This window comes from Neodiprion lecontei, chromosome 4 (assembly GCF_021901455.1).
Source record: "Neodiprion lecontei isolate iyNeoLeco1 chromosome 4, iyNeoLeco1.1, whole genome shotgun sequence".
In the NCBI taxonomy this organism is placed as follows: Eukaryota; Metazoa; Arthropoda; class Insecta; order Hymenoptera; family Diprionidae; genus Neodiprion; species Neodiprion lecontei.
In genome coordinates this window covers 39,507,420-39,534,144 of record NC_060263.1, presented here as the reverse complement: position 1 = coordinate 39,534,144, position 26,725 = coordinate 39,507,420, and the positions used below count along the sequence as shown (strand labels likewise).

Genomic DNA, 26,725 nt, shown 5'->3' with positions numbered 1-26,725 from the left:
AGTCGCATTCAGATAATTCTTCTTACGTTATCTCAAAACTGGGGACAAGTCTTATCGCAGTGTCGTCTCCTTCCTACTACTCCGTGGTTTAGATTCCGTCCGTAGTGTGAACGGTGTATGTCATGTCTGATGATCCGCGAAAGATCTACGTCGTCAGAATTTATCACCCTTTGGCGTACCATATGTGTTTGAAAGAAAAAAAATCATCGTCTAGTACCTGTTGATGTGAAAAAACTGACAAATGTTTTTCAACTTCGTAGAAGATACTTGTCCCAGGTGACATTCAATTTTAAGTAAAAGCATACATACTTGGATATCAAGTAGAAATAAAAAACCTCCACATTTTGAACACTGGTTTATTCTGTTTGCTATTTTTGTAATAGCCTTCCATATTATGCTCTTATACTAATATTTTTAACCCCAATGAACAGACACAGATATATTTACATCGTAACACGTCAGTTTCACAATACTTACAAACCCATACACACAAAAAACTTAATTCTAGGTCACACAACAATCTGCATGACTCTTGAAATTTCGAAGTAATTACAATTATTCCAAAACCATCTGAGTCACTAAACCCAAAATGTAATCCCGATGTAACAAGTTATAAACGAGTGAAAATCTTATGCGAATTTTACATGTAGGCAAAATGCATAATGATGACTAAGTAATCTCAGTCTATCAGTACCTTAGGAACTGTTAATCAAATTGAGTTCATACGAAGTTATCAGTCGACAACAGAGATACTTAGAATAAAGCTGTTGATGCAATCGAATCAAGGGTAATTACTTCCTTTTGTAAATCAGTAAATACTGACCATGACCACTTGGTGCGTTATAAGCATGAAATAGATCAGCGATTAGTCTGTATTTGTTAAGAAACTGATGAATAGTTGGGGCAAGCGCATTAAATAATACAAGATGTGTGGGCATCTCCGTATCTTTGGTGTTGCTATAAGTTTGTTTTAACCATAGGTTTGGATTTGCAAAGAACACTTCCGTCTCATTAACGTGGTCATTTTGGCGGTATAAGTTTGGTTCACAAGTCAGAAATCTGGCTGTTATATTAGCGTGCAAGTGACTGTAAAAGGGAGTTACATGGCAGGGCGTGAGGAATAAGATATTGACTTCATCGTTGTCTGTGCTTGAAATTTCCTGCCGCAGTATTTTCATAACATCTAAAGAACCTCGCGAATGAATCAGGGAGTAGTAAAGTCCCGGCAATAAATTAGTGAGCACCAAAACGGCCATAAAAACTTTTCGCGGAAAAGGTCCCACAGAGTTGTTTATGGACAAAATCCCACTAGTACTGAGGCAGGTGAAGAATGGGAGTAACGGAAGAATAAACCTAATTTCTTTATGAGGTATCATTGAATAGATGGCCAGAGTCCATCCAATAACGACTAACATAACAGCCTGTCTGTGAAACTTGGCAGGATGTTGCACGACTTGCCAGGCACCAATCAAAAATATGACGTAGTATAGGCCCAAGATGACTGGGATTCCTATGGTCAAGTACCAGAAAAAAGGCTCAGTACCGTAGATATCGCTAACCCGATTGATGAGATTAATCCGAAGAAATTCTATGTGACTTAAAACGAACTTTCCATAACCAATGGTATCAACCAAGGTCGCTATAGATAAGGTGGTCATTCCTATTCTTAAATAACTCAGAAGGAGAACAATTCTTCCTGAGGTTGGAGTAGTCAAAAGGTGATACAGACATAACGGAGTCCATATAACAGCCGCAGTGGGTCTAACGACGCAGAGCCATGCGACGATCCAAATATAGCTGACGCTCTTGGTGTTACTATTTCGCCACGGAAAAATGGACAGGGCAATTGTCGTTAAGGAAGTCTCCAAGGTGTTGACTAAAGTTCGAGAGGCATTGTAATACCAGAACCAATTGGTGCAGAGGCTGAAGAGGGCCCACTTGTTTTTGGTCCATACGTAGAATCTGTAATCAGCGTAAGCGGAGAGAAGGGCTTGCATAATGCGAGGCGCGATTATTATAAGCGTGGCAAAATCTAGGTGAAAAAATCCAAGGATCCGATAGATCAACGATATCAGGAACGGATAAATGTAGCTACGTATTCCTTCCCGCCACTCCCAGGTCAAGTGGCCATAACCAAATGCCAGCCGATGAGCAACCTCCACTGACTGCCAATATTCGTCTGCTGCGTCACTCGTTTGCACTAGAAATACCGAAGACAATCTCCACGCGATTACGTAGAGTAGGACTCTGGGAATTCTATTTGATAGAATCATTATGTTTGGTTCTTTAATCGCAGTTCCCATCAACAAAAATCAGTTATCACGTTGTCCGTTATGTACAACTTGATTAGGTGCTCCTGCCCTGAAATTTGATATGTGTGTACAGTTTGTTGCCAGGTTAGTCCCAATTGCGCTGGATGACCAGAATTTTATTGAAATAGTTCAACATTCTTGGGCTTTATTTCCAAATTTATCATAGATTTGCCAGACAGAACTGTAGCAAGAGTAAAATTTCTGTACAGCGAAGGTGGAATTTCTATACATTTTTTGTGAATTAAGTAGCAGATTATTTATAGTTTTTAAAGTTGAAACTGAGGTTTTCGTTTCATTTTGTCCGTTTGTTCATACCTATGTATAAACACAAGTTGTGTAAATTTGAAATCTTTGAAGACATATTGTTGGACAACTAATGAAACTTCTCTATAAAAAGTAGTGAAATTCCCCCAAAAAGGCACCTAACGTATAAAAACTTTGCACCGAATACATTAATTAACCCTTTCAGGACTGAATTAGATCTACCACTTTTTTCTTCTCATATAGGACTTCGAACTGTTGGAAAACGCCATCCTTTGAAAAAAAAAACACTTATGGACGACACTTTTTTTTATGAATTTCGAAATGTGTGTCCACTGAAATGGACAGCCGTTCTTAGAGGGTTAAAGTGAAACTCAATAAATACGAAATATTACGGATATAATATGCCTATTACCAAAAATTCTTCACTCATTTCCAGAAGTATCGACTAAATATTTATCCAAATATCTCATGCATCTTATACTAACAATACAATTGTTCAAATCGTGACTATCGCTAAGACCATCTAACATTTGCTTTGTTAATAAATGCGATTAAAATGGAATCGTGTGAAGGATTCAAAATTGGAAAATAAGGTGAAAAAATGGAACGTAGTCTACTGAGTTAATCGTACTTTGCCTCATTGCACGTAATAATACATATATTAATTAGGTTCTAACATGGGAAAGGATAATCTTGACCGAAATGACAAATACATATGATAATTAAACGAAATGATATATAATATACATACGTGTTTTTCAATTAGATTAATCGTCGTCATCCAGCCGTATAGTTATATTTACTATTCTTATTCTAGTCTGATTCAAACCTTTTTGATTTGGATTATATTGCTTATGTGAGTTGATATTCGACAATACGGCATCAGTCAATGAATTCGAATGAGATTAAGAACCTTCAAGCGACTAATGGCTCATCATCTGAAAAAGCGAATAATGATGTGTATTATGAACGACGTGGCTGTGTTTCACCATACGTTTGTCTATGTCAAAGCTAATAAAGGTGCTTTCAAAAAGGCACTGTTGTTGTCACAGCTGATATAGGTATAAGTACACATCGACTAAAATGTAAGTTGTTACTACCGATTTACTTGTATCGAGTATAGAATATTATATAAAGTTCATTGAAATTAAAAAACCGGCCAGGTTTGGCTATACAATACAAATGTTTTACGTTGTTTTTTATAATCATATATTTTATTTAAGTATAATGAATATTATATTTTTACTCTCTTTATTCATACTTGCGTTACTGAATTTTTGACAATAATTATAAATAATAATGCATCAGTTTCTTTTCATTGATTTCTTAATACTTGTGTGATGTAAAATATCAGTGCAGGTATAATAACAGCAGCTCAGCCACAGGAGAATTGGCTTGATTAATCCGAATTTTTTTATATGTATTTTAATTCGTAAAGAAATTATAATTTTATCAATTATGATGTTACATCTCCCAGATCTCGTATTCCTTTCCCACAATCTTATAGTCACTTTACACCAAGCAACTCTCCTTATCTTCACCGAGTCAGCAGGAACTTATACATCTTTCAACTGCAACTAGCAAGGCTCCTACATTTTCTAAGCTCGCTACTTCTTTCCTAGCTTTCGTACGATAATTATACCTCTCCATGACAATCAAAACCTATCCCCCAAGCCGTCTCCTCCACACTGACCACTGTTATAATTCAATTACTCGATCATCCATAATAAACCAACTATATCATTTAAATCGTCTACCTCCCTTAGAACCGATCTCTTCTTTTTTCTATCATTTCCTGCATTGGGAGTATTCGCACGTAAGTGCATAATCGACGTGGGCAAACCTTAAAATACCTTCATAACACCTTAGCTGGGCGTAGAATTATAGGTTTCGGATACCACTCATCGAAGTCTACGCGTTCTATTCCGTGAGAGTGATTTAAATTTAATTATTATGATGATAAATTTAAGTAACATATTGCATTTAATAATTTTTTAGTATTTACATATGATTATATCTAATCATATATATGCTTTTATCTGATAATACATATATGTTCAGACATCGCCAAAATTCATGTATGATCATATCTAAGTATATTACGGTCGGACATGGACTTGTTTTTCTTGAGTCCGCGTGTGTAAAAATTCGAGGGATTTTAGTTCATCGTCAGCAAAATGGCGCGACTCCAATGTATATCCTCAGTCAACGCTCCAAGTAGTAAATCTTTATTTGCAATCATTCGAAAATGAGCTAGGTTTCAAAAAAGCTGAAGATTGGTATGATTTTGAACATTATTTAAACAGACGTCTACTTTAGTTGACTGGAGATATAAATCAAAACTGAATAAATCAAAGACCAGAAAGAATCATGCTGTTGCATGCATAAAAATATAAACCATGTTTCTTCAATGTTGTTTGATCAAATTTTGAAAAAACAACAGGTGGTCGCTCTTGGACAAAATCCGGTGTTCACTTGTTCATTGTTGGGGAGCGCCACCGTACGGAGCTTCGATCGTGAGGCGAGCAATAGTTTTTACTTATCGAGTATATAATTGGAAGTAGGATAGGAATTCCGAATACGATGTGAGCAGCGTTAATTAAAAATAGTTGATTTATTTACGGTTTATGTAAACCAAATCTGGATCACTGTGACAAGATATTTAGTAATCTGGTCGGTCTGTCCGACGGTGACACGGCAAACCAAAAATACTAACCTAATTTACTCAACTTTGTTTGCCATTATTTTCAAATTTTATATTTTACCAAGCTAGAATTAATGTTATTGAGAGAATCAAGTTCTTCAGCACAATTATTCAACTATGATTTTCCAAAAAAAGTGTAATCAACAGGATTTGATGTGCAATGTTGGTGCACCCATAGAATCTTATCGGCAGAGCGATACTTGTTTTAATAAATATTATGAGTTTGCAAAATATCTGATTTTATCTACTTGTTGCAGAAAATGTGGTTTCTAAATATGGCAATACGCAGATATGCTGTTTATGCAACGCTACCTGTTGCAGCTGTTGTTGGTTCTATTGGTTATTACATCGAGGGTTGGATATCGGATCGCTATACACCTTCAGCTGCTCCGATTACGCAGCAACGACAAGATCGACTTCTGGAAAATATTGATTCAACTGCGACAAAGAAGAAACACAATCCATTAGAAGTGAATCTGTCCCCGTCATTGGCATGAGATCGAGTTTTGGCAATAATATATTTAGTAATTACTGATACATGAATAGTAATTGGACTCACAGCAAGAAACATGGACCTTCACTGTTGTCACGTTTGTTTGTAATACTTGAAAACTTTGCTGAGCTCATTACTAATCATTTTATTGAAAGAGTAGCAATTGACTTCTCACACCAATTGTCTATAAATATACTTCTTTGTAGTTTATACATATTTTATACTGAAATCTTGTGTAAATATTTACGATTTAGTTAATTATACTGATGAATATTAAAAATAGGTGAATTCATATGGAGCTGAAATGAAACTTAAAAATCAAGAGGAGTGGTGCAATTTGTTTTAGGTTTAGCCTCATTAGAGCAGCAATTCATTTGCTGTGCAATATACTTTATTTCAGTTAATTTAGCTAGAGTCTAAAGCCAAGAGGGTTACAGTTCTGTGATAATGCGCTACCCTTGACACGAAAGTAGTACCTTAATCACAGAATAGAACCAAAATACACAAATGCTGGCTTCAAAGTCCATAAATCTATTGCATGCTGATGGAAATTCTATATAAATCTCTTCTTATTTTAATCGTATTGTAATAATCATTGCATATCACGTTATACTTGGTTCTGGATTTTACTGCTCTTGAAATCCAAATTTGTATGTGACGCTGTGCTTATAGGTTTGTCCGGGTCGCAGGATACTATTTGGGAAATTTTCCTAAAAAATCATTCAAACGTTTTATCGTCGAGTAAGAGTGCATGGAATTGTGAAAAAAATGCAATACCAATCCAAAAAAAAACAGAGACACGTACATGGTTCACAGCATCTGGGTAATTCTGTGTCTCTAGGCAAAATGCTCCGTGCTTAAAATACTGCTGGCCGTTTTTGCCGACAATGCCTTTAGTCTTTTCATCTGGGAACCCGTTGCTTGTATACAGCTGAACACCTGGCTGGTCAGAGTACACCTCCAAATATCTTCCAGTATTTGGATGTAATACTCTGGCAACGAATCTATCTCCCTTAGGCCCATCATCATTCGGCACACAGAAGTTGTAATCATATCCTCCGCCGGGTACTTTAGGAAGAACATCTCCAAGCTGTTTAGAAACTCTAAGATCCATTATACTGTTAGCAACTGATCTAATTTCACCAGTTGGTATGCTTCCTTCATCCGTCACTGTCCAGCGATCGGCATTTATCGTTATCTCATGTTTGTACAGTTCTGTGGCATTGCCACTCTGGAATTAAAACAAATTATTCAACAACTTGGAGTACTAAAAGAAATGACATTTTTCATTTCCCAGCTTTTTTACGTTTATATCGCAGAAATGAACCGTCACGCAGCTATACAAACAATTATAACTAATTAGCCTTTGACATACCATTTGTGATCAGTGTCAAGAAAATATCGTGCAGATACAGTCTTTATTCAACGCCTTCACTATGTTTATCTCGCGTGGAATTTTTTTCTCAAGAAATGAATGTCACTTACATGTCCGAACAAGTTAAAGTAACTATGATTAGTTAAATTGATGGGAGTGGCTTTCGTGGAAACTGCAGTCATCTTGATGACCAATCTTCCATCGTTGGTAACGCTGAATTTTACAGTGGCGATTACTGCACCTGGATAGCCCTCCTCTCCGTCACAACTCAACAGCGTCATCCAAACTGCATTATCCCTGATTGTGGCGTTCCAAATCTTCTTGTCCCAGGCTTTCAACCCCCCGTGAAGACTGCCTTCCGGAACGTTTTCAGCCACAGTATACATCACTCCATCAACATTGAATTTGGCTTTTCCAATCCGATTAGCAACTCGTCCAACAGTTGCTCCAAAGTAAGGGTTGTCACTTCCGAGGTAACCTTTGCGAAAGAATTGTCAAAGTCGTTAAAAATATTTGAGGTATGAAAAATACCATTTGTTGCAGTATTAGCAGCGAAGCTTCTGCGAGTTCAGTATTGAGCTCAGGAAAAGCAACGCTTGGAAAGGCTTGGTCGTAAAACATGATACATTCCAAGAATTCTTACATATTGATTCCCATGCCGTGTGCAGGATTGACTTATCAACGACAATTATCTACCTTCAATATTATCGAAGCCAAGAACGACATCATCAATATTTCCATGCTTGTCAGGCGTTCTAATGGATTGTATTGTTGCCCCATAAGAAATAACGTCAACTTCAAAGCCATGCCCATTTTTCAATGTAAATATCTCCACTTTCTCGCCTTGAACCGTTCCCCATGGTTGGCGTGTCACCGACATAGCTTCAGAGTTGGCAAAACTTGCTCTGAAAAACAAAATGAAAAACGCCGCTTGATTGAACTTATCTATATAACTTTATCAGTAAATAGATTGGAAAAAAAAGTTTGATAATATTTTAAACTGCGGTACAGGTTTCGGCGTACGGTTTACCATATAAGTCTGATTCTGTCATGAAATTTCTAATACACACGTATTGTACAATTATTGTAATAGAGTTAATACTTTAAGGGATTCTGGATTACCGCAGCAAGAAGGTTCTCTGTACAACTGGCGTGTCTAGAGACTCAGTCAAAGCTCCTTACCAGCTATCAGTGGTTATTGCTACCCGTGTAGGACCGGCACACATACAGACAAACCCAATCAGTCCCCTTATGAAATTTTATTGACCATAAGTATGTACAAGTCAACACCATGCAGGCATTAACTGGCTGATGTTACACTGACGGTATGTTTAACATTACGTTTTCGATAATAGGTTGTTTGAAATTTTCCTATCTTCAAGTGATTTATCTATATGTATACATATAAGGGGCGTGTATTTCTAGGATTTAAACGAAGTAGAAATAGGGCAAAAACATTTGTTGCGCATTTTGCAGAGTGACGTATTGTGGGATCTACTTGGTTAACGGCAATGCAAAGTCAGTTTATTTGTAAAATCAGAGTCTTATATGAACGCTAACATTTCCTTTACACAAATCCTGTACAAGTAGGTATAGGATTTCATCAGATAGTCAAATATTTAAAATGTACAAAAGTGTCGTATTGGCCGTACTTTCTTGTACTACGAAGTTTTGTTTTTCCGAGAGTTGCCGAGGACAATACCCCCGCAACTGTACCTCGGCCTTTGTTTTCGATCGAGAATTGATATTATTGATAATTGAATGTTTATGAGTCATCATGGGCAAGTGCGCGTTAGACACTGCGCATCATGGCATAGTTGCCATTTTGCTCCAATTTTTGCAGCTTGATTTCCGTACCCTTTGATATAATTAGGGTCTGACTGTAGACACGTGCTTATGATGTATACTGTGTTACTGTGTTACTATTCACAAGTGTGTTTGCTAATTCGTAGCGTCAACTTGCTTTGCCTGTTCCTTACGGATTGTGAAATAGTAGCGAAGTGAAACGGACATAAACTCATTTGGCATGTCTCAAAGATTTCCGGCACTTGACTGACCACGTGGATGATGCGTATACATATATTAAATTATGTATAACGATAATCATTTCTTCCGGGATCTTGTAGTTGGTAAGTTATTTTCTCTCTTTAATACTAAATCGAAATTGATCATGTGTGATCCGTACTTCACTATAGTTATCAGTTGGCGTTATGATATTGTATAATGATGTATGGAAAGACAAAACTCTGTTTTATGATAATTATACTCTTGTTATCATTGCCAAATTGAAAGAATTCATACAAAAAGCAAACCTCAGCAATTGTTCATTGACCTAGTACTTGAATTTCAATAAAATCGGGACATATTCGAAAACTACAATCAGAAATTAAGTTGCAAACTAAGAATGACCAGAAATCATCAATTATTTTTTCCCGATTAATCGAGTATAATCGATTACTTTTCAAACTTCAATAATCGGCAGACTCGAGTATTTTTCCTCGCAATCGGTTTTTGTATTTTACCCTCATTAACCTCGCAATGTAATATCAATTTGTGTGTTTAGAGTATCAATCACTATCATTGCCTTCCTTACCAAGTGCCTGTTTGATATAATAAGTGATAGATAAACGAGTATTTTCACCTGAAATTGAAAAATGTATTGTATCAAACTATAAATGTTTCAAAATTTTGTCGCTATTAAGACTACACTAACGAACTTTTCGTTTCAAAACGACGCACGTCGCGTACAACTATAGTATGAGTACTCTGCGCAAGTAACTTCTATTACGAGAAAGTATTGCAAACATCGCCTCCTTGCAGCCGTGCGGCAAACTAATACGCTGTGAAAAAAAATAAAAATTCTGCGATACCAATTTGTTGAGGTTTGATTACGTTGCCGGTCTGGCGCCGTTGAGAATGCGACATTTTTTTTAGAAAAGTCTCTTTCGGAGTAATTGACGGTAATTGATACGAGTAGAACGAGACACCCTGATCGAAGAGGAGGATAATTAATTGTTTGTACTGCGCAATACGAAGAATGAAATAAAAATAAAACATCAAGTAGATATCTTTGCTTTCGAATATTGCAGGACTGTGAATAATATAAGGTAATAAAAATAAAACATCAAGTAGATATCTTTGCTTTCGAATATTGCAGGACTGTGAATAATATAAGGTAAGCGATAAGTGCACAGCAAATTTCGCTTTTTCTTTTTGCAGTTGCCTGGTCATAATTACGTTCTTACCCGATTCGCAAGACGATGATAAACATAACAGAATTTACTGGGTGCATCATAGTGGACGATGAGTGTAACATTGAGACTTGAGTTAATTAGTAGTCGTCTCGGCTTGTCAGTCTATTCTGACTTCATCTGCACGAATATTATATTTCTTCAGTGTTTTTTTTTTTTTTTTTTTATATATTTCACAACTGCACGGTACAGTGTCTCGTTGTAGATAATTCCTTTCCAGACGGTGTAAGAGCAGATGATTGATGAAAATTTTCCAACCACAGTTTGCAATGTTTCACGTAATAATTAGTTCTGGGTATAATAGTTCGTAGAATTGTTACGTAGATCAATTATAATTCTTCGAATATATGTACGACGCACTGTGTGTAACACTAGGTATATTGTTTTCCTGCAATTGTTCACGTATTTTACCAACTCTGATACAGACTTTTAAGGAAATTTTCAAGATATGTATATGCAATTCGCAAGATCTGCAATGTATGCACACAGCTGACAAGCAGAGATATATTAATGCCTGAAGTTGTACAAATATTGTTCAACGGTTTGCAAGGGTAAAAATACGACGACTATCTATAACGTGACCACCAACTTTCACGTCTGAAGGCTGCCTTACGATTTTCACCGGTTTTATCTTCCTTACTGACCGTTCACAGCGACACGGGTATTTTACCGATAATTCGCTATAGGTGAAATTTGATTTTTTTCTCAGGTATTACAGATGCGAATGATGCTACATTATGAACACGTCTTAGAAATAGTTATATCTTAATTACTACACCGCTCTAAAATGATCTGCGGTTCTTTTATCGGGATTATTACGTACCACAATATAGTTAATCGCAGATACATAATACCATACGGTAGATATGCGGTCACATTTACGTACCGAAATGAGATTTTTGATAATTGCTCAGATCTACATGGAAAGAGGGGTTCGCTGATTAACCAGAATTAGCTGTACGAGTTAGCATCGTCTTCCAAGAGGCAAGAATTAAGTAATATGTTTTTAAATGGAGGATCAGTTTTTGAATCTCCCGCCGAGAGACCCCTTATTCTTTGCGCGGTCGAAATTCAAAATTCAGTAGCGAATGATTCTACAAACCAATAAATTGTATATCGTATCAAAATTTCTTGTTTAGTAATGCACTGGGGAAATTCCACCGTAGCAATCAATAACATTCGATGAGTAAGTGTTGAACATGACGCACCTATTAGAGGCTGGATCACGTGAGCAACATGTAAACGTTTTAACATCTCGATTACACCTATGCAGATTTATCGATATGCCTCATTCTGTAATACTTGGTGGTTTATGTGAAAATAAATTAAGGAAGTTCAGTTTTTTCCTTATTCGCAAAATGTATGCATATTACTGTCTATTAACAAATGTCCAATCCTATTCTTCGGGTATAACAATTTATTTACCGCAGTCGGTATTAGTTAGATGCCAATTTTACCTACACGTCTGAATTTTGAAACCGGTAAGGCCGTTGGTTACGAAAGAATCTGTCATCTCGTCATCATCTGCACAATAGATGTAGATTATACTTATGACAAATTCTTGTTCGAATGGAACTAACCCAGTTTTATACTAATTATCTACGGAGGGCGTAAACACATTAGTCACGTGTCGATAAAGTACGAATGGTCGATTTACTATCGTCAAGGAAATCTTGCAGTAAACAAGTATGCATGGCAGAAACTTTTATTACAAAATATATTTTCCGCATACGTATAATATTGCCTCTTTATGTGTAATGCAATGCAAGGTCCTGCTTTAATACGCCGGTATAACCGGCACAAATTTTGATACATCTTTCGCAAAATCGACAATTACGATCTGTTTCAAAACTGGTTAATCCAGTTTGCTGGCAATATTTTTTTTTCTGAGACTTGAGCCAAGATTTTGCGCGCTATTTGAGGCAGACTGGTATTTTCAATTAGAAATTTCAAGTGGCGGTTGTAATCGATGATCAGGATGAAGAAATTCACTCCGCCTCCGTAGTCACTGCTCCTTACATTTCATTTTTATTAAATATACATGACCATGAAAATTATGTAATATGGATTTGCCATCAAAACCCTCGCAGTGCAAATCTGGATTCGACCGGGTAAACAAGTATATATAAGGCAGGTATAAAAGGTACACCCCTATTTCATGTATTTTATTATATAATCTACACTTCATGATTTATTATGTGGTTTGTTATGTATTGAATCGTATTCACATATTAAATTACATGATAAAATACATCGAAATATCGATCATAAGTTATGACTCATAACGTTAGGTGATTTATTATAGAATGATTTTCAGTAGGGCCGATAGTTATTTCACGGATGATGAAGCCTATAAAGATTATGTTAATTTCTAACCACGAGCCAAGAACTTATTACGAATAGAAAGGTTAACAATACTGCAACCACTCCAATTTTGAACTTTGGATTAAAGTATAATTCTCGACGACTGTATAATATTTTAAGAATAACTTCAATGTCTAAAATTCGTTTCAATTTCATGACTTTGTTTATCAAATAAGTCTGAAGTATCGTTATGTAATGTAGAATTCGATGTTGTCTAATTGGAGATCTTTAGTTGTGATAAATATGTGTAGTTGACTAGTCTTACGACTTCTATCTCTATTACGTTTTCGACTTACACGAAATTGTACACCAGGCTTCCTCCATGTCTACATACTCTAATTGTAAGCACGAATCCTACATTATACTTTACCCACGACGATACAATACATCTGACGAGATAAAAGAACAAGGACAAAGATTTCACAAGAGTCGCAAGTCATTTTGTAACAATGCAACGGGTTATAGACACATAAATACGACACGTACATAAATTTGAACTGAACTGAATTGTTACACAGTTATAGTTAATAAATCTGGCTTGTCCACCTTTACATAAAAATATTCAGAAATAAATAATTGCATGAATCAAAAATTTGTAAATTCTCCGGCAAAGAAGCCTTATAAATATTTATATATATTGCGTCGTCAGAATATTATGCCGAGATTTCGAAAAAATTACGTTAATTTTTGTTGCATCCTTTAGCGTGCGATGTGTGCTGACTTGCGTGCAATTGCACCTGCATCGGCTTAAACGTTGGCTTCTTCGCGATATGTAGGTCTGCACGAATTCGCATACACGTGTCATACACAATATTGTACACGGGTCCATGTATAATTGCATGTATATACAATGTACATAAAGCTAGCTGCCACAAAGCGGTTGGAAAACACCTTCGCTCGGCGGCACTCGGCGCATACAAATAGACACGTATATACGCGAATTGAATTGATCGTAGAATGCATATTTCGCAGCTCACTGTTTGTCGACTGTGATTGTCATTGTGACGAATTTTTTTTACTTTAAAAATTCTAATTTCGTATCCTTTTTTTTACGCACAAGTAAGCACGACGCATAATGCACCATGTTAAATTACGTCCGTCAGCCCTCGTGACGTCATAAGATGTTTACCATTTCAAGCCTGCTTATCCACCGTTCAAAATACGTAGGCTATATGTGAATCCGATAACGATTGCCGGTAAATGTTCAGAGCTCCGAATTTGAGTAACCGAATGTACTAGGATTTAGAGTTCGCGGTTTATTATTATACAATTATTTACACTCACCTTTATTCCGAAACCTCGCGGCCTTGTAAGTTCCTACGCAGTTTCGGATTAATTCGAGTTTGCCTTACCTTGTCACCATTCGATGTTTCCACGTTTGATTTTAATCGATTCTGAATCAGCGGTTGCTGAATATGCTCCGGGTAAGAAATACCGGGACAGCACCTCTTTCTGACACAGCCCTGAGCCCTCGTGGCAGACGGCGCCTGCGCAGATGCTGGTCGGCAAATCTCGAGCGTTGATTGGTCCATTTTGAGCCGTAAGATCGTCGGTGGCAAAAAGCCAACAAATCGCGTTTCGCCCCTTCCCACCAAGGTAGATTTTACCGTACCAATCTCTTACATGCGCAATCCTCGCCCATATACTTGGTGACGTTCAACGGACGCGTTTCGTGCGATTCTCTAGCTCGCTCTCGCTGGATAATATTTTTGTTTTGTATTGTAAGTTTGACAGAAATTTGTTACTCACAGTCGCTCTACTTCACACATCGATAAGTAGAACTGCTGTAAACGATAAAGGAAAAGTGAAGCGTCAGATTTTACGATAAAAGCGTAATCGTTGGAACTAAATACCTGCAGCTTCGGTCTTACGTAGCGGTTTTCATTCACGACCTACAAGAGCGAAAGCCGCAAGTCTATAATTAGCCTTCCAGGCTGAAAACTCAGTGGTAAACAGCAGTGCTTTCTCGCATACGGTAAACGTAAAGCGACCGTCGATCTTCACATATCTCGACTTCGACTGCGTCGCTTTTAGCAAATCTGCGGACAATGGGTGTTCAAAACAAGGTACGTGAACTCGAACGATTTAATTCTACGCCTTCCACAGTAGCGCTTCTCCGATTTTATGTTACAGGGCGTTAAATCGACGCTGGCTCCTCGTTTTTACGCAAGCCGTTATTACGCGTCGTCTTATCCCATCCCTAGATTCCGTATCTGGGACGCTTTCAAAACTCGCCCTTGTACAGCCACGACGTTTTTAAATCATCAAGGTGACGTTTGCTGCCGTCGGCTCACGTAAACTTCGAGAATATTTCTCAAGCGCCAGCTCTGACTCGACTCACAATCGCATTGCGTTGCAGCGCAACGATTATAAGGCGAATACTATGATGTAAAAACAATTTAATCAACACAGTTTCTCCCGCATTTTATTTATCGCATGCTTGAGCTCTGACGTAGGTGACGATGAGACACATATGTAAATAACCTCATGTTTACAAAATACATGAACAAGGTTCAAAAGCATGATTTCAAGACAATCGAAGGCACGCTTTTATATGACTCTAGGTGCAACAACCGCAATTTGCAATCGTTGCTCTTGGAGCGTTGACGCAGAGGTTCTTTTTATCGGTCAGGAATTCCGCCGTCAAGCCTTGGCGCAGGAAAAGTAATCGCTATGTTGCTATGATTATTCGTAACTGCTACTGCAGAAATTGTATCTCTTGGTTCGTTCCTTTCCATCGTTTTCTGCTGCTCCTGCATGTGCACGGTATTTATAACTCGCGGGAAACTGTTTTCTCCTCCCATTTTCGAGCTATTTGTACGCGTGCATAATGCAGCCGAGACGGGAAAATATAGGAAATATATTGTATCGTGCCTGATATGACGGCGAAACGACTTGGACCAGGAAAATATTTAAATGAAGTGAAAGATCCATTTGTATTTGGAAAAACTTTGATGATGCGGGATGATTTCAGTCAGGAACACGATTGAATTTACTATCCGTTAAGTACACGCGAAAATGCATTATTTATTCAACGTATGCAAATTGCGCTTAAATAAATTACATCAGGTACTCCATTGCGCAAGTGGAGTCTTCGATATAGATTAGCCAATTATTTCAATCCTTCAAATCAGTATTGCACTGATACACAATCTTCGCAGAAGTTTTGCAATTCACAAATTCAAATTATCGATAGATGAGTTGTTGTATACCGTCCAACCCTTTGAGTCATAATGGTAGGAGTATCCTTACCACCTATTTTATATCCATTTTTTGTATAATATGTAGAGAACTTTTAAATATATTTCCCTATGGTTTTTTTTTTGTTTTTGCTATTTCTGATAATATACCACTATAGGTTTGCAATACTTGAGAGTAATTATTGCGATATAATGTAAATCATTATTATTAGAAAGAAGTTGATTGAAAATTGAAAGAATGATTCATTTCAGAGAAAGTTACCCTTCTACACATATACATGTTTTACATAGGAATCTGAAATCTGATTTCAAATATTTACGATGGCGGATCCAATATGGTGGAGGAATATTTCTAATTTGACCAAATCCGGAGAAAAAACGCTGTTCAGAGGTTTTTGGGGTCACTGATTACAAATCTGAAATCAGATTTACAAAATTCAGAATGACGAACCCAATCACCGACTCCGAAAACGCGTGCATCGAGTTGTTTGACCGGATTCGATCAGATTTTCAATTTTGGCCGCCATATTGGATCCGCCATCTTGAATATTTGAAACCCGATTTCAGATTCGTAATCGGCGACTCCAAAAATCATAGAATACTACCTTGTTGTCAACGTCCTATTATAAAAGATGACTCAGTACAATAATGTGTGAACTCGAAGGGTTAAGAAGCGAACATGAAATTGCCCTCTCATAAACCGGCGTCAAACGGTATTGATCTAATTGCGTTGAATTCAATCGGGTCTTGAAGGTAAATTTCGTTTCAATTGTCTCACACAACTTTGTATAGCATTGTAAGTGAAACAGAAAATGCGATCGTATTATATCTTTACTGCCACGTATGCGGTTTGTTTAACCGGAATTGATTGTGGAGGTTTTTTTCCTAGAACGTATAACCATATTATCGAGAGTTACCTACGGTCCAAGCTCGGGTCCAAGGTTCACGATTACTCTGACATGCTCGTATAAATGATGAAGTAGCATCGTTATCGGTTGACGTCTGGTATATTGGTCTTAAATATCCCTTGAATGTAGTTCGCAACTTAGATGTATGGGAAACTTTTAATATCAGAATAATACATACAAATATCATTACAACACATACGAGAAATTGATTGTTTTCTTTAATGTCATTCGTACATTAAATTAGCGGATGGATCAATAGCGGGTTGAAACCAATTCGATACCGACGCCAATGAATACACATTATACATAGATATGATAATGCCTAATATTATCTTGATTTATGGCCCACTTGTACTGATCGTTAATATCCAATCGATGCCAACGATAAATATTTTGCTTAATCGATATCTTTCGTCGTGTTATCAAGGAACTATTCATAATTTATGTACACTATTGGTGAGATCCTTGGAGACGACGGTTCGTTTTCATCTTCTCAAGTAGGTACATACGTCAATTGATCGCGTCGAAACGACACATTCTTATATTTACATATACGTCAATCGATTCTATACGAAATCCTGCCATTTAAAAGTAGTTTAAAAAAAAAAAAAAAAAAAAAACACGACTGTTATAATTATTTCGAATATTTTTCTACGGAATTATTCCTTAGCCGTATATTATTTTCGTTAGTTCGAGTATCTATATTTATCTTGCTGCGCTGCAAGGACAGGAACTGTTTACGCATTTCTTAGAGTGTATAGTCGTACTAGATTAACATAAAGTAACGTATTTACTAGTCAATGGCAGCAGCTGTCTGCAAGTAAATATAAAGTGTCCCTTGAAACTGTTTTAATACACTTATAATACACTTACAGCTTCAGAAAGAATCTTCGTTTCTTTCTCTATATTTCATACTTTCTGTTACATTATCGCCTAGCTGTATCACCGCAACTCGTTGATAGCAGCAATACCGATTGTTATACTGCACTGAACATATTATGTTGTTTGAAACAATATACCACCGTTCAAGCTGTTTAATCACTACATATAATATTAACACTTATAACTCTACGTATAACTGCGCAAATTACCACATACTTGACAATTATTATTAAAGCATCTACTTTTACTCTAAAAATTCGACGAGATTTTGTTAGTGTAAATTGGCGTATTGATAACTGCTAATGATAGACCCATGTGCATATGTAGGCATAAATCGTTACCAAAAGTTTCATTCCAAAAAAAAAAAAAAAATAGGTCAACTTATACTCGTGTATTGCGAAATATATGTACATACATACTGTTATACATGCAGTAAATACTTTCGGTATTACCTGATATTTGTTACGCAAGCTTCATGACCTTGTTTCATTTTATCCCTGGGTAATTATATTATACATATATATGTTATTTGTCGTCGCAAAGTGCGTAATGAAATATTAAAATTTTTTTAGAAATAATGTATGACGTACGCGAATAATATAGAAAAAATGGTCATTAATATAAATTGACCAATATCAGTTATGTAAATTATTGTAAAAAAGGGACGGAATATTTAGTCCTGGATAAAAGACTGTAATTTAATTTAACGCATAATCGCATCAAATAATTGGAGTGCGTTATTTGTTGTAAAAAGGCCTTTTTCTTACACGCCGTGTCTGCGAGCTCAAGCTGTAACATTTAAGCATCGTGAGAATATTATTGATCCTTTAACATCGCGCAAACGCGGATAGCTTTGCTGGTGATTTTTCAGGGGGCAGTTTCGTACGATCTTCATGAACGTCGCGTCGTATGATGAACGGATCATCACGATACGAGTAATTTTACTTGATTGAGATAACGATTTGATCATTGTGTGTAAAATGTATATTATCGCATTGATGCAGCCGAAGCTACTTTAGATAGACGGATTTTTATCTTCTTATCTATTCCCAATATTAGCTTTTGTATAATAAACCCAATACTGTTTCAACAATAATTCGTCCCAGTTCTTTTGTGGCTACATTGATCTAAGATTATGCTCCGAATTTTCCGCTGCACGCGATACGAATCTTCATAAATATTGAGATATTCTTGTAAATTTTATACCTCATTATTTCGTTGTAGATGTCAGAGCAGAATCCGGAAATGAGAGAGACTGCAGCCCGAATTTGTCGTGATTATTTACACGGTGCGTGGAAGTATGTTACCGCGGATAATATCGGCTTCAAACGGATCAGGTAAGCTCGCAACAATTTACACATTCATTCGCTAATTTCAATTGATGAGAACGATAAATTTTACCTTTACGCAAATTGGGCATACCTGGAGTATGAAATTGATTCCTAACGTTTTGAATCATATTTATATATAATTCTTGCATTCGAATCGAAGTTTTTAGCAATATTATGTAAACAAAACATACACCAAAATCAAGAAAACTTTCTTTTTGCATATTGACGACTGAATTACAGATAAATAGTTATTTAAAAGAAACAAGAACGCAAATTTATGAACTACAATTTGTTGTTTTTTTTTTTTTCCCGGTTTATGAACCATACCTCACTTGAACTGGAAATTTGTCTTGTACAGATGCGTACAGATTGGTACATTTCGTGTCTTTTGTGTCTTGTCACTCACATATTTTTTGGCTGCTTGTTTAAACGTAGAAGAGACTTCATTAAAAGCGTGCTATTACGCAAGAACTCTGGAGTCTAAGTTATCGTATTCATCGTACTAATAAGTTAAAACGTAGTAGCGTCAAACAGTGTGAAATGAAAATAGAAAAAAGGAATCCAGAATTTAATTCTGATTAGATAAATATGCCACATTTCAATTTCGATAGAAATTGGCTCGGCTGAGTGAAAATTGCTATGTCCATTTCAAGATAATCTATATTTAAATGAAAATATTTTTAACTCTAACTGTTAGTATATTTTTCTCTCGGAGTTGTTGCGTTTCACCAAAGTTATGTACGGATGTATTTAGATTAGTCGTCGTCTTTCATTTTTTTATCACGTTAACGCATAGTCACAAACTAATCCTAATTGTGTCCTACTTGTAGCGGCGGCTTGAGCAACTGGCTGTACAATGTGGAGCTTCCGGAAGGAGCCGCACCTGTACGAGGAGAGCCTCGCCAGGTGCTTTTGCGACTGTACGGACAAGTCCATGGAGAACGAGCACTTGAAGGATTGATTACAGAGTCTGTGATTTTCACTCTTTTGTCAGAAAGACGGCTGGGTCCAAAGCTGCACGGCATATTTCCTGGTGGTAGAATCGAGGAATACATTCCAGCAAGGCCCTTGCTGACCAAAGAACTCGCTGACCCGTCTCTCAGTGTCCTAATCGCTGAAAAAATGGCCAACATACATTCCATGCAAGTTCCCATTAGCAAGGAACCCACCTGGCTATGGGACACCATGGCAAGATGGCTCGACACTGCTACGGATGTCCTTGAAAACCCTGGTGAAGTGGATCCAAAACTATTGGACAACGTCAATGTACTCAGATCCATGGATTTGTCTCAGGAAGTTAAATGGCTTAGGTACAATTTGGAGCGTTAATCCATTTCACTTCTGGATGTTGGACTGTTTGTTTTAGCTTTGAGATTTTACCTGGTAGTTTGAATATTATAGTAGATTACTTCAAGCGTTACCTTGATTGAAACATTAGATAATGGTGGTTGAATGCAGTAAAGGCAGTGAGGAAAATAATTTCCACCAAGAAATTGAAAAAAAAATATTCATGTTCTTGCAGGTGTTTCATAACGCAGACCAAATTTCCTGTTGTATTCTGTCATAACGATATGCAAGAAGGTAACATCCTTCTGAGGCAAAATACCAAGAAACCAGAATTAGTCCTCATCGACTTTGAATACTGTTCGTACAACTACAGAGGATTCGATGTTGCTAACCATTTCGTCGAGTGGCAGTACGACTACACAGCACCCGAGTATCCATTCTATCATGAGCGAGGAGCGGCTGGCCCTACCAGAGAGCAAAAGGTAAGTTTCAGATAGGACGTAGTTGGCGAAGGGAGATGGAAATTCAAATCATGAACTTGTTACAAGTGATGGTAAGACAAAAAGATTTTACGACAAACCAAACCTACCTTCACACCTCATTCATTGTTGTCAGTTTGAATAAAAAGCATTACGCATAGTTGGAATATAATATTACACGATACGTCAGGGGTTTAGAGCAGCATTGTTACACGCAACAAAGTATTACAAAATTAATTTTGTTACTTCCGGAAAAATGGTTTTACACAGTGTGAATGATACAATCACTAACTGTTCGAACTGAACATTACGACGCATATTCAAATTTCACAATTATACATCCATTCAAAACATTATTAAATAAAATGTATAACAAGCCTTTTTACAATTTGTTGAGAAATTGTATACTGTTGAAAGAGAAACAGCCTCTTTTTTAGTTGAAGTGGCAATAATTTTTTTTTAAATTTAATGAAAGCATATTAGCTACTCATTAAACTACTGGAATGATTTTTTGATAAAGTTGGAAAGTAATCTGATAGATATCACTTTGCGTGTGACGCTCTTTGCTTTCTCCATGTAATATTATATTGAGGCGCTGAGAAGAGGATAGGACACCTTGGCGTGTGTATATGTTAGTTTCACAGGAACGCGATTCCTTGAGAGAAGGCTGATGCCTGCTATCATCAAATCGATGGGCCAAATCAAATCCCCAGTCTGATGGACTCTGCTCTCGCTGTGCGTTTTGGTGGAAGCTGAGCAACCTGCGCCTATATCAACATGGCGACAACCAGAACCGCATCTGGGCATCTACGACACTAGAGTACCTCTACACGCACTCTCAATAGCCAAAACCTATTACCACCCTTAAAAAAAAAAGATAAAGAAAAAAACGTAACTGTAACGTAACATTCAATCCCAGAACTGTGGCATTCGGAGTTGAAACACTTTTGAAGAGTATGTTTCTCTATTTGCTGATTCATAACAATGACCAAGTAGTTTCATAACCCTAGATATGTAATTATTCATTTATTTCATCAAAGGTCATTCTTCTTACTACAGTTATCACAAGTACTTGGCTTACAGCTAGATTGTAGCTGTATGGAGGTGAGCCAAGATTAAAAAATTTCAATGGAATTCTCCCTGAAGAATATAAGATATATAATGATAATCATCATCCTTGCACATAATGCAAAATCATCAATAACCATAAAACCCTTTGACTCCATACCTAAAGTAACAGTATTAAAGAATTGGGATCATTTTCTATTTTTCATACAAAAGTGATTCAATTAATCAATAGTATACCATATTCGTATGCATAACCGAAATCCCATTCATAAATATCATTATAATTAATAAATTTATCATTTTCACGTACAAATTTAAATTACGAATAAACAAAAAATTTATAAATGAATGAAAATGTGCAGAAACAAATTATAACTTGGTTGCTATGCTGAATTTTGTATATAAAGAAACAAACTCTGAAGTTTCTTAAATATTCAGTTTATTTGGAATTGTGTGCCTGTAATCACTCCAATTGTTATGTTCTTCTTTTTCGTGATTTTTTTTTTATTGTCATCACAATTCCGGACATGAATACAGTTTATTCGACTAGGTGAAACTATAACAATTGTCCTTTCTACCGTGCAATCTTGCTGCATACGTAAAGTTATGAACTTGTGTGTCCATAAATATTTCAATACCTACCAAAGTATCGATAACATATAAACGAACATTTGGTTGATCATTTATCACGTAAGTTATGTTATTCCTGAGTCGATTGCACTTTTTTCCAAATATCCTGCACTATTATGTGGGAATTCCAGTTAGTAAATGCTATAGTAGTAGATGTCATTCAAATGATCAGAGCCAATAATTAGGTTTTCCTCTTCTCAGCATGCATTAGACTTATTCAATTTCATTCTTGACAGTTAAACTTCATCCGGAGTTACCTGAGGACGCTAAACAAAGAGGGAACCGCGGAAGAAGAACGTATGATGCGAGAAATCAAGACATTCTCATTAGCAAGTCATCTCTTTTGGGGACTCTGGTCTATTGTCAATGCCAAACTATCCCAAATCCCATTTGGCTACTGGGTAAGATATATTTCAAGAAACAACTTGTTACATCGATTTTTCAACTTTCAAAAACGTCACTGACTGATACGATTCAATAATTTAATAAGGGAATTCATAATTTCATCAATTTTCTTCAGGATTATGCTGTGAGTAGGTTGAAAAATTACCAAGAGCTGAAAGAAAAAGCAATCGCATTGCAAATGGACCCAGTAGACAGTGGAGTAAAAAGAAAAGTCACAGATATGGACTGAATGAGGTGAAGGGCTTTACGCGATTGGTACCTAAGAGTAATTCTGCACTGCAGAGTAATATTCTTGCTAAACCCTCAACACACAGCCAGCAGTATACTCTTCGGAGATTAATGAAAAGTGATCTCCAAATCATGCATTATATGTCATACAGTAGAATCACGGTGTTATCAACTGCTCAAACCTTCTGATGATAACAAGGGAGCTATGATTCATTCCTTAATAGGGTGTGAGCCGTTCGCTGAAGTGAATTAATGGGCTCGCGATCCATTGCAAATGGATTCTAGACTGAAACAAGCCAGTGGCTGCTTCAAGTTGATGGCAACAAGGTTCTACTGTAAATCGCGATTTGTAATTAGATCTTAATGCTACAATATTGCTCAAGTTCAGTTAGATCAAAGCGGGATGAGAACAGAGTCAAGGGGTCTCGATATAAAGGGAAAACATGATAATATGGCTGGTCTGCCGTCCACTTATTGAATTCAATTTGACTTCAGGACAGTAAATCAAGTAAAAATTGAAATTTTAATATTTTGCTTAAAAGACTTTTACTTTTCACGTATCGTGATTTACTTATACCCTTTTATATTCTGTACTTGAAAGCCGCTAATTCCAATTGCCAAATTGACTAATGCATGATAAAATAAACATGTGTATGATGCGCAATGTCTAGCTGGCCCGCTGAAAGACGTGCAGCATGTCACTTGTGACGTCGTTAAAGTTGATTGTTACAATCGACTATGAATTGAAAGTAATGATAAATCTAACCATTGACATATAAGACTAAAATTTTTAAACTACTGTTATGGTATTTTCGAATGACAGCTAAAGTGATCAACAACTTTCAATCTGGTGGTTGTACTACGTATACAACATTCAAAAAATTACATCCCGCTTGTTGAAAGATGTATTTTGCCTTCCGGAATAGAAGGCTTTTTATGGCTCCTACTTGAAATGTTAGTAGTACTTTATAACTTTTTTAATACTTATTTAAGTTGTGAAATCTCTTCACAATATACTACACTATCGTTAGCAATATACGTATAATATGTTTTTAAGTTCGCACGTTGCTATTTTAGATGTAGAGAATAAGGCTGCCCATGGCGGAGGAGAAACTTCGAAAATATTTTCATTGAAATTCAAAAGAAGCGGTCTAAGAACTGATATAATTATCTTTAATTTACATGTAAAATTATCGTGAATTCTAGTGAACTTTGATACAGTCGGGTGAGTCCAGAGAAGTGGCTCACCCTGCAGATATCTGTGATTGGAGAATTTTATTACTACTGTTATGTTACTACATATATAAGATAGACGAACAAGATTTTAGAATTGTCTAATTGTATTTCAATTTAATGTAATAATTATTGTTTCGAAACTATGTAATATTGTTTTATAATAAAGTTTATTAAACATTTTATTTATTTTTTCTCTTATTTCCTTTATGAAAGATTTTATTTTATAAATTATCCTAATGAAAATATGTTTGTCTAACAATTATATTTCCCCCAGCTGCGAGATACATCATAATGAAGGTATGAAAATCTTACAAAATTCAAGTGCTTTCCCATGATAAACTAAGTGACAGGCGATCTTGAGTCCCAAGATCTGAGAAAAAAAAACTTACAACTGCAATCCTTTACTATATCGTGATCAACGGTCACTCATGTGTGAATGCAGGTACTGCAAGCAGGACGAAAACGTGTATTACACTTCTTATTTGAGTCTCAAAAAAACGATATACCTAGTATACGTTCGCAAAAAATGTTCAAATCATAAAATACAGAATGTGGACGGACGTGCAGCGACGCAATCTACTTTTTGGACGGACTTTACCTTTCCCTACTCATGGTATTCATCACTAAAGCAGCGACAGCTGCAGCTGCTACTGGAAGGGGACAAAAGCGGTTATTCGCTTTCTGAGAAGGTACAATCCGTTCAGTACGTTAATCGTTCTGTGCCGCATAATGAATTATCGTTTGCATCACGCTGCCTTCGCAGTTCTACGGGAAAAAGTATGTTTCGTCCGCATTCCAGTTTTATGCTCAGAACAAATGAGTAGCCAACTCTCTTTTCAGACCTCGTTATAACATTCTATCATGTTGCATTCTGCATACATCTCTGGCTGGAGATGTATCGGCCGACCCCTATTCATAAATTGGTGACAATTGATTATTCCAAAATCCCGGCAGTGTTATGTAGCGTCCAGCGGTTTGCTATTAGTTCCCACAACGTACTAACAGTAACAGTGAAAACACGCCTGAATTTTTGGTTGCAAAAATATTTGTACATTTCCAGCAGTTTATATTATACAACTTCTGCGACTTCTACCGCCGAGGGCGATGAAATGTCAGTGATGGGAATCACCCGGCTTTTGAAATTCTTCCATCACATCACAATTTTTAGTGCAGAAAAAATTATTACAATTGTTAACGGTCAAGTGACAATTTTTAACAAAAGTAAATAGAGCCTGTAAAGACTAAAACGAGTCCTAGTGTTTATAGGTTACACAAGCTCGGCTACATTTTGATTAGGTGTGTACGCAGGAGTTGCTGTAGGCAGTTTCTTTAGTAATTCACTGGGAGCGATATTTTGAACAGTAATAAGTTAAACATGTTAACAAGGAACTCTTGACCTCCAATATAAATATATTTATAAGTTGAACATATTGTGGATATATTTGTAAATTAGAATCGTTTTGAAATTAGTAAAATTTAGTAGGAACGAAGAAAAGTGGCAGATATTCGATATGTTTAAACGACTGCTGCAGTGTGATAAATTGAATTCTAAATTTATATATTTTACAAATTATGTTGAATTTTTAATAATGTTTGAGCAGTATACACTTGTTTATTGTTCAGATTTCGATCTTTCGTAGGATGTAAGTGGTGGCCCTGAAAAGGGCCTGTTTTTGTTTGTATCAAAGAGTCAAATTATTTGGAGCTGGTGTATTTGGTGACCGCCTTGGTACCTTCACTGACAGCGTGCTTGGCGAGTTCTCCAGGAAGTAGAAGTCTGACAGCAGTTTGAATCTCCCGAGAAGTTATTGTCGAGCGTTTGTTGTAGTGAGCGAGACGTGATGATTCGGCAGCAATGCGCTCGAAAATGTCGTTGACGAAGCTATTCATGATGCTCATGGCTTTGCTTGAAATACCAGTGTCGGGGTGGACCTGCTTCAAAACTTTGTAGATATAGATAGCATAACTCTCCTTCCTCTTGCGCTTCTTTTTCTTGTCACCCTTTGAAATGTTCTTCTGTGCCTTTCCGGCCTTCTTCGCTGCCTTGCCACTTGCTTTAGGAGGCATCTTCAAATCACGAAAGTCCAAGAAGCTGAATACGATACGTACGACGAGTGCCCGTTCGTTGACGTAATTCTACTGTGTCGCTGAACTCCTGCGATTCCGGATTTATACTTCCGCTAGCCGTCCGTGCGGGGTCTCGAACCGACCAATGAGCGATGCCGCATTGGTGATGCGCGCTGGTTGGTCCGCGTCAGAATAGTCTGTTGGGTATAAATATGTAACTCTCCCAACACCTAGTCATTCG

General features: G+C 36.7%; 4 protein-coding genes across 19 annotated transcripts; 1 reads left to right on the top strand and 3 right to left on the bottom strand.

The window, feature by feature from the left end:
• Positions 1 to 368: 368 nt before the first annotated feature.
• On the bottom strand, positions 369 to 4,012 carry LOC107221555 (GPI mannosyltransferase 3-like). Of its 2 annotated transcripts, none has more exons than XM_015660585.2 (3): positions 3,838 to 4,012; positions 3,328 to 3,514; positions 369 to 2,361 (listed from the first exon to the last, which is right to left on the bottom strand). In XM_015660585.2, the coding sequence occupies exon 3, from the start codon at positions 2,301 to 2,303 to the stop codon at positions 792 to 794; it is 1,512 nt and encodes a 503-aa protein (XP_015516071.2). In that variant the 5' UTR covers positions 2,304 to 2,361; positions 3,328 to 3,514; positions 3,838 to 4,012; the 3' UTR covers positions 369 to 791. The 2 variants fall into 2 exon arrangements, with proteins under 2 accessions (XP_015516071.2, XP_046592118.1); XM_046736162.1 differs by lacking the exon at positions 3,838 to 4,012 and adding an exon at positions 3,685 to 3,779.
• A 2,130-nt stretch (positions 4,013 to 6,142) lies between these two features.
• LOC107221538 (galactose mutarotase) lies at positions 6,143 to 14,206 on the bottom strand. Of its 10 annotated transcripts, none has more exons than XM_015660550.2 (5): positions 14,116 to 14,206; positions 7,845 to 8,053; positions 7,259 to 7,626; positions 6,579 to 7,004; positions 6,143 to 6,483 (listed from the first exon to the last, which is right to left on the bottom strand). In XM_015660550.2, exons 1-5 carry the CDS (start codon positions 14,124 to 14,126, stop codon positions 6,400 to 6,402), a joined length of 1,098 nt encoding a protein of 365 aa, XP_015516036.1. In that variant the 5' UTR covers positions 14,127 to 14,206; the 3' UTR covers positions 6,143 to 6,399. The 10 variants fall into 10 exon arrangements, with proteins under 10 accessions (XP_015516036.1, XP_015516039.1, XP_015516034.1 ...); XM_015660553.2 differs by having other exon boundaries at positions 14,048 to 14,194; XM_015660548.2 differs by lacking the exon at positions 14,116 to 14,206 and adding an exon at positions 10,394 to 10,970.
• Positions 9,014 to 24,599, top strand: LOC107221537 (choline/ethanolamine kinase). 6 transcript variants are annotated; one of them, XM_015660547.2, is made up of 6 exons: positions 9,014 to 9,277; positions 18,978 to 19,090; positions 19,915 to 20,394; positions 20,607 to 20,853; positions 22,785 to 22,949; positions 23,069 to 24,599. In XM_015660547.2, the coding sequence occupies exons 2-6, from the start codon at positions 18,978 to 18,980 to the stop codon at positions 23,180 to 23,182; spliced, it is 1,119 nt and encodes a 372-aa protein (XP_015516033.1). In that variant the 5' UTR covers positions 9,014 to 9,277; the 3' UTR covers positions 23,183 to 24,599. The 6 variants fall into 6 exon arrangements, with proteins under 6 accessions (XP_015516033.1, XP_015516032.1, XP_046592126.1 ...); XM_015660546.2 differs by lacking the exon at positions 9,014 to 9,277 and adding an exon at positions 14,398 to 14,829; XM_015660544.2 differs by lacking the exon at positions 9,014 to 9,277 and adding an exon at positions 16,213 to 17,368.
• Positions 24,169 to 26,571, bottom strand: LOC107221530 (histone H2B.3). The gene has a single exon (XM_046736176.1). It carries the CDS (start codon positions 26,482 to 26,484, stop codon positions 26,113 to 26,115), a length of 372 nt encoding a protein of 123 aa, XP_046592132.1. The 5' UTR covers positions 26,485 to 26,571; the 3' UTR covers positions 24,169 to 26,112.
• Positions 26,572 to 26,725: the final 154 nt, after the last annotated feature.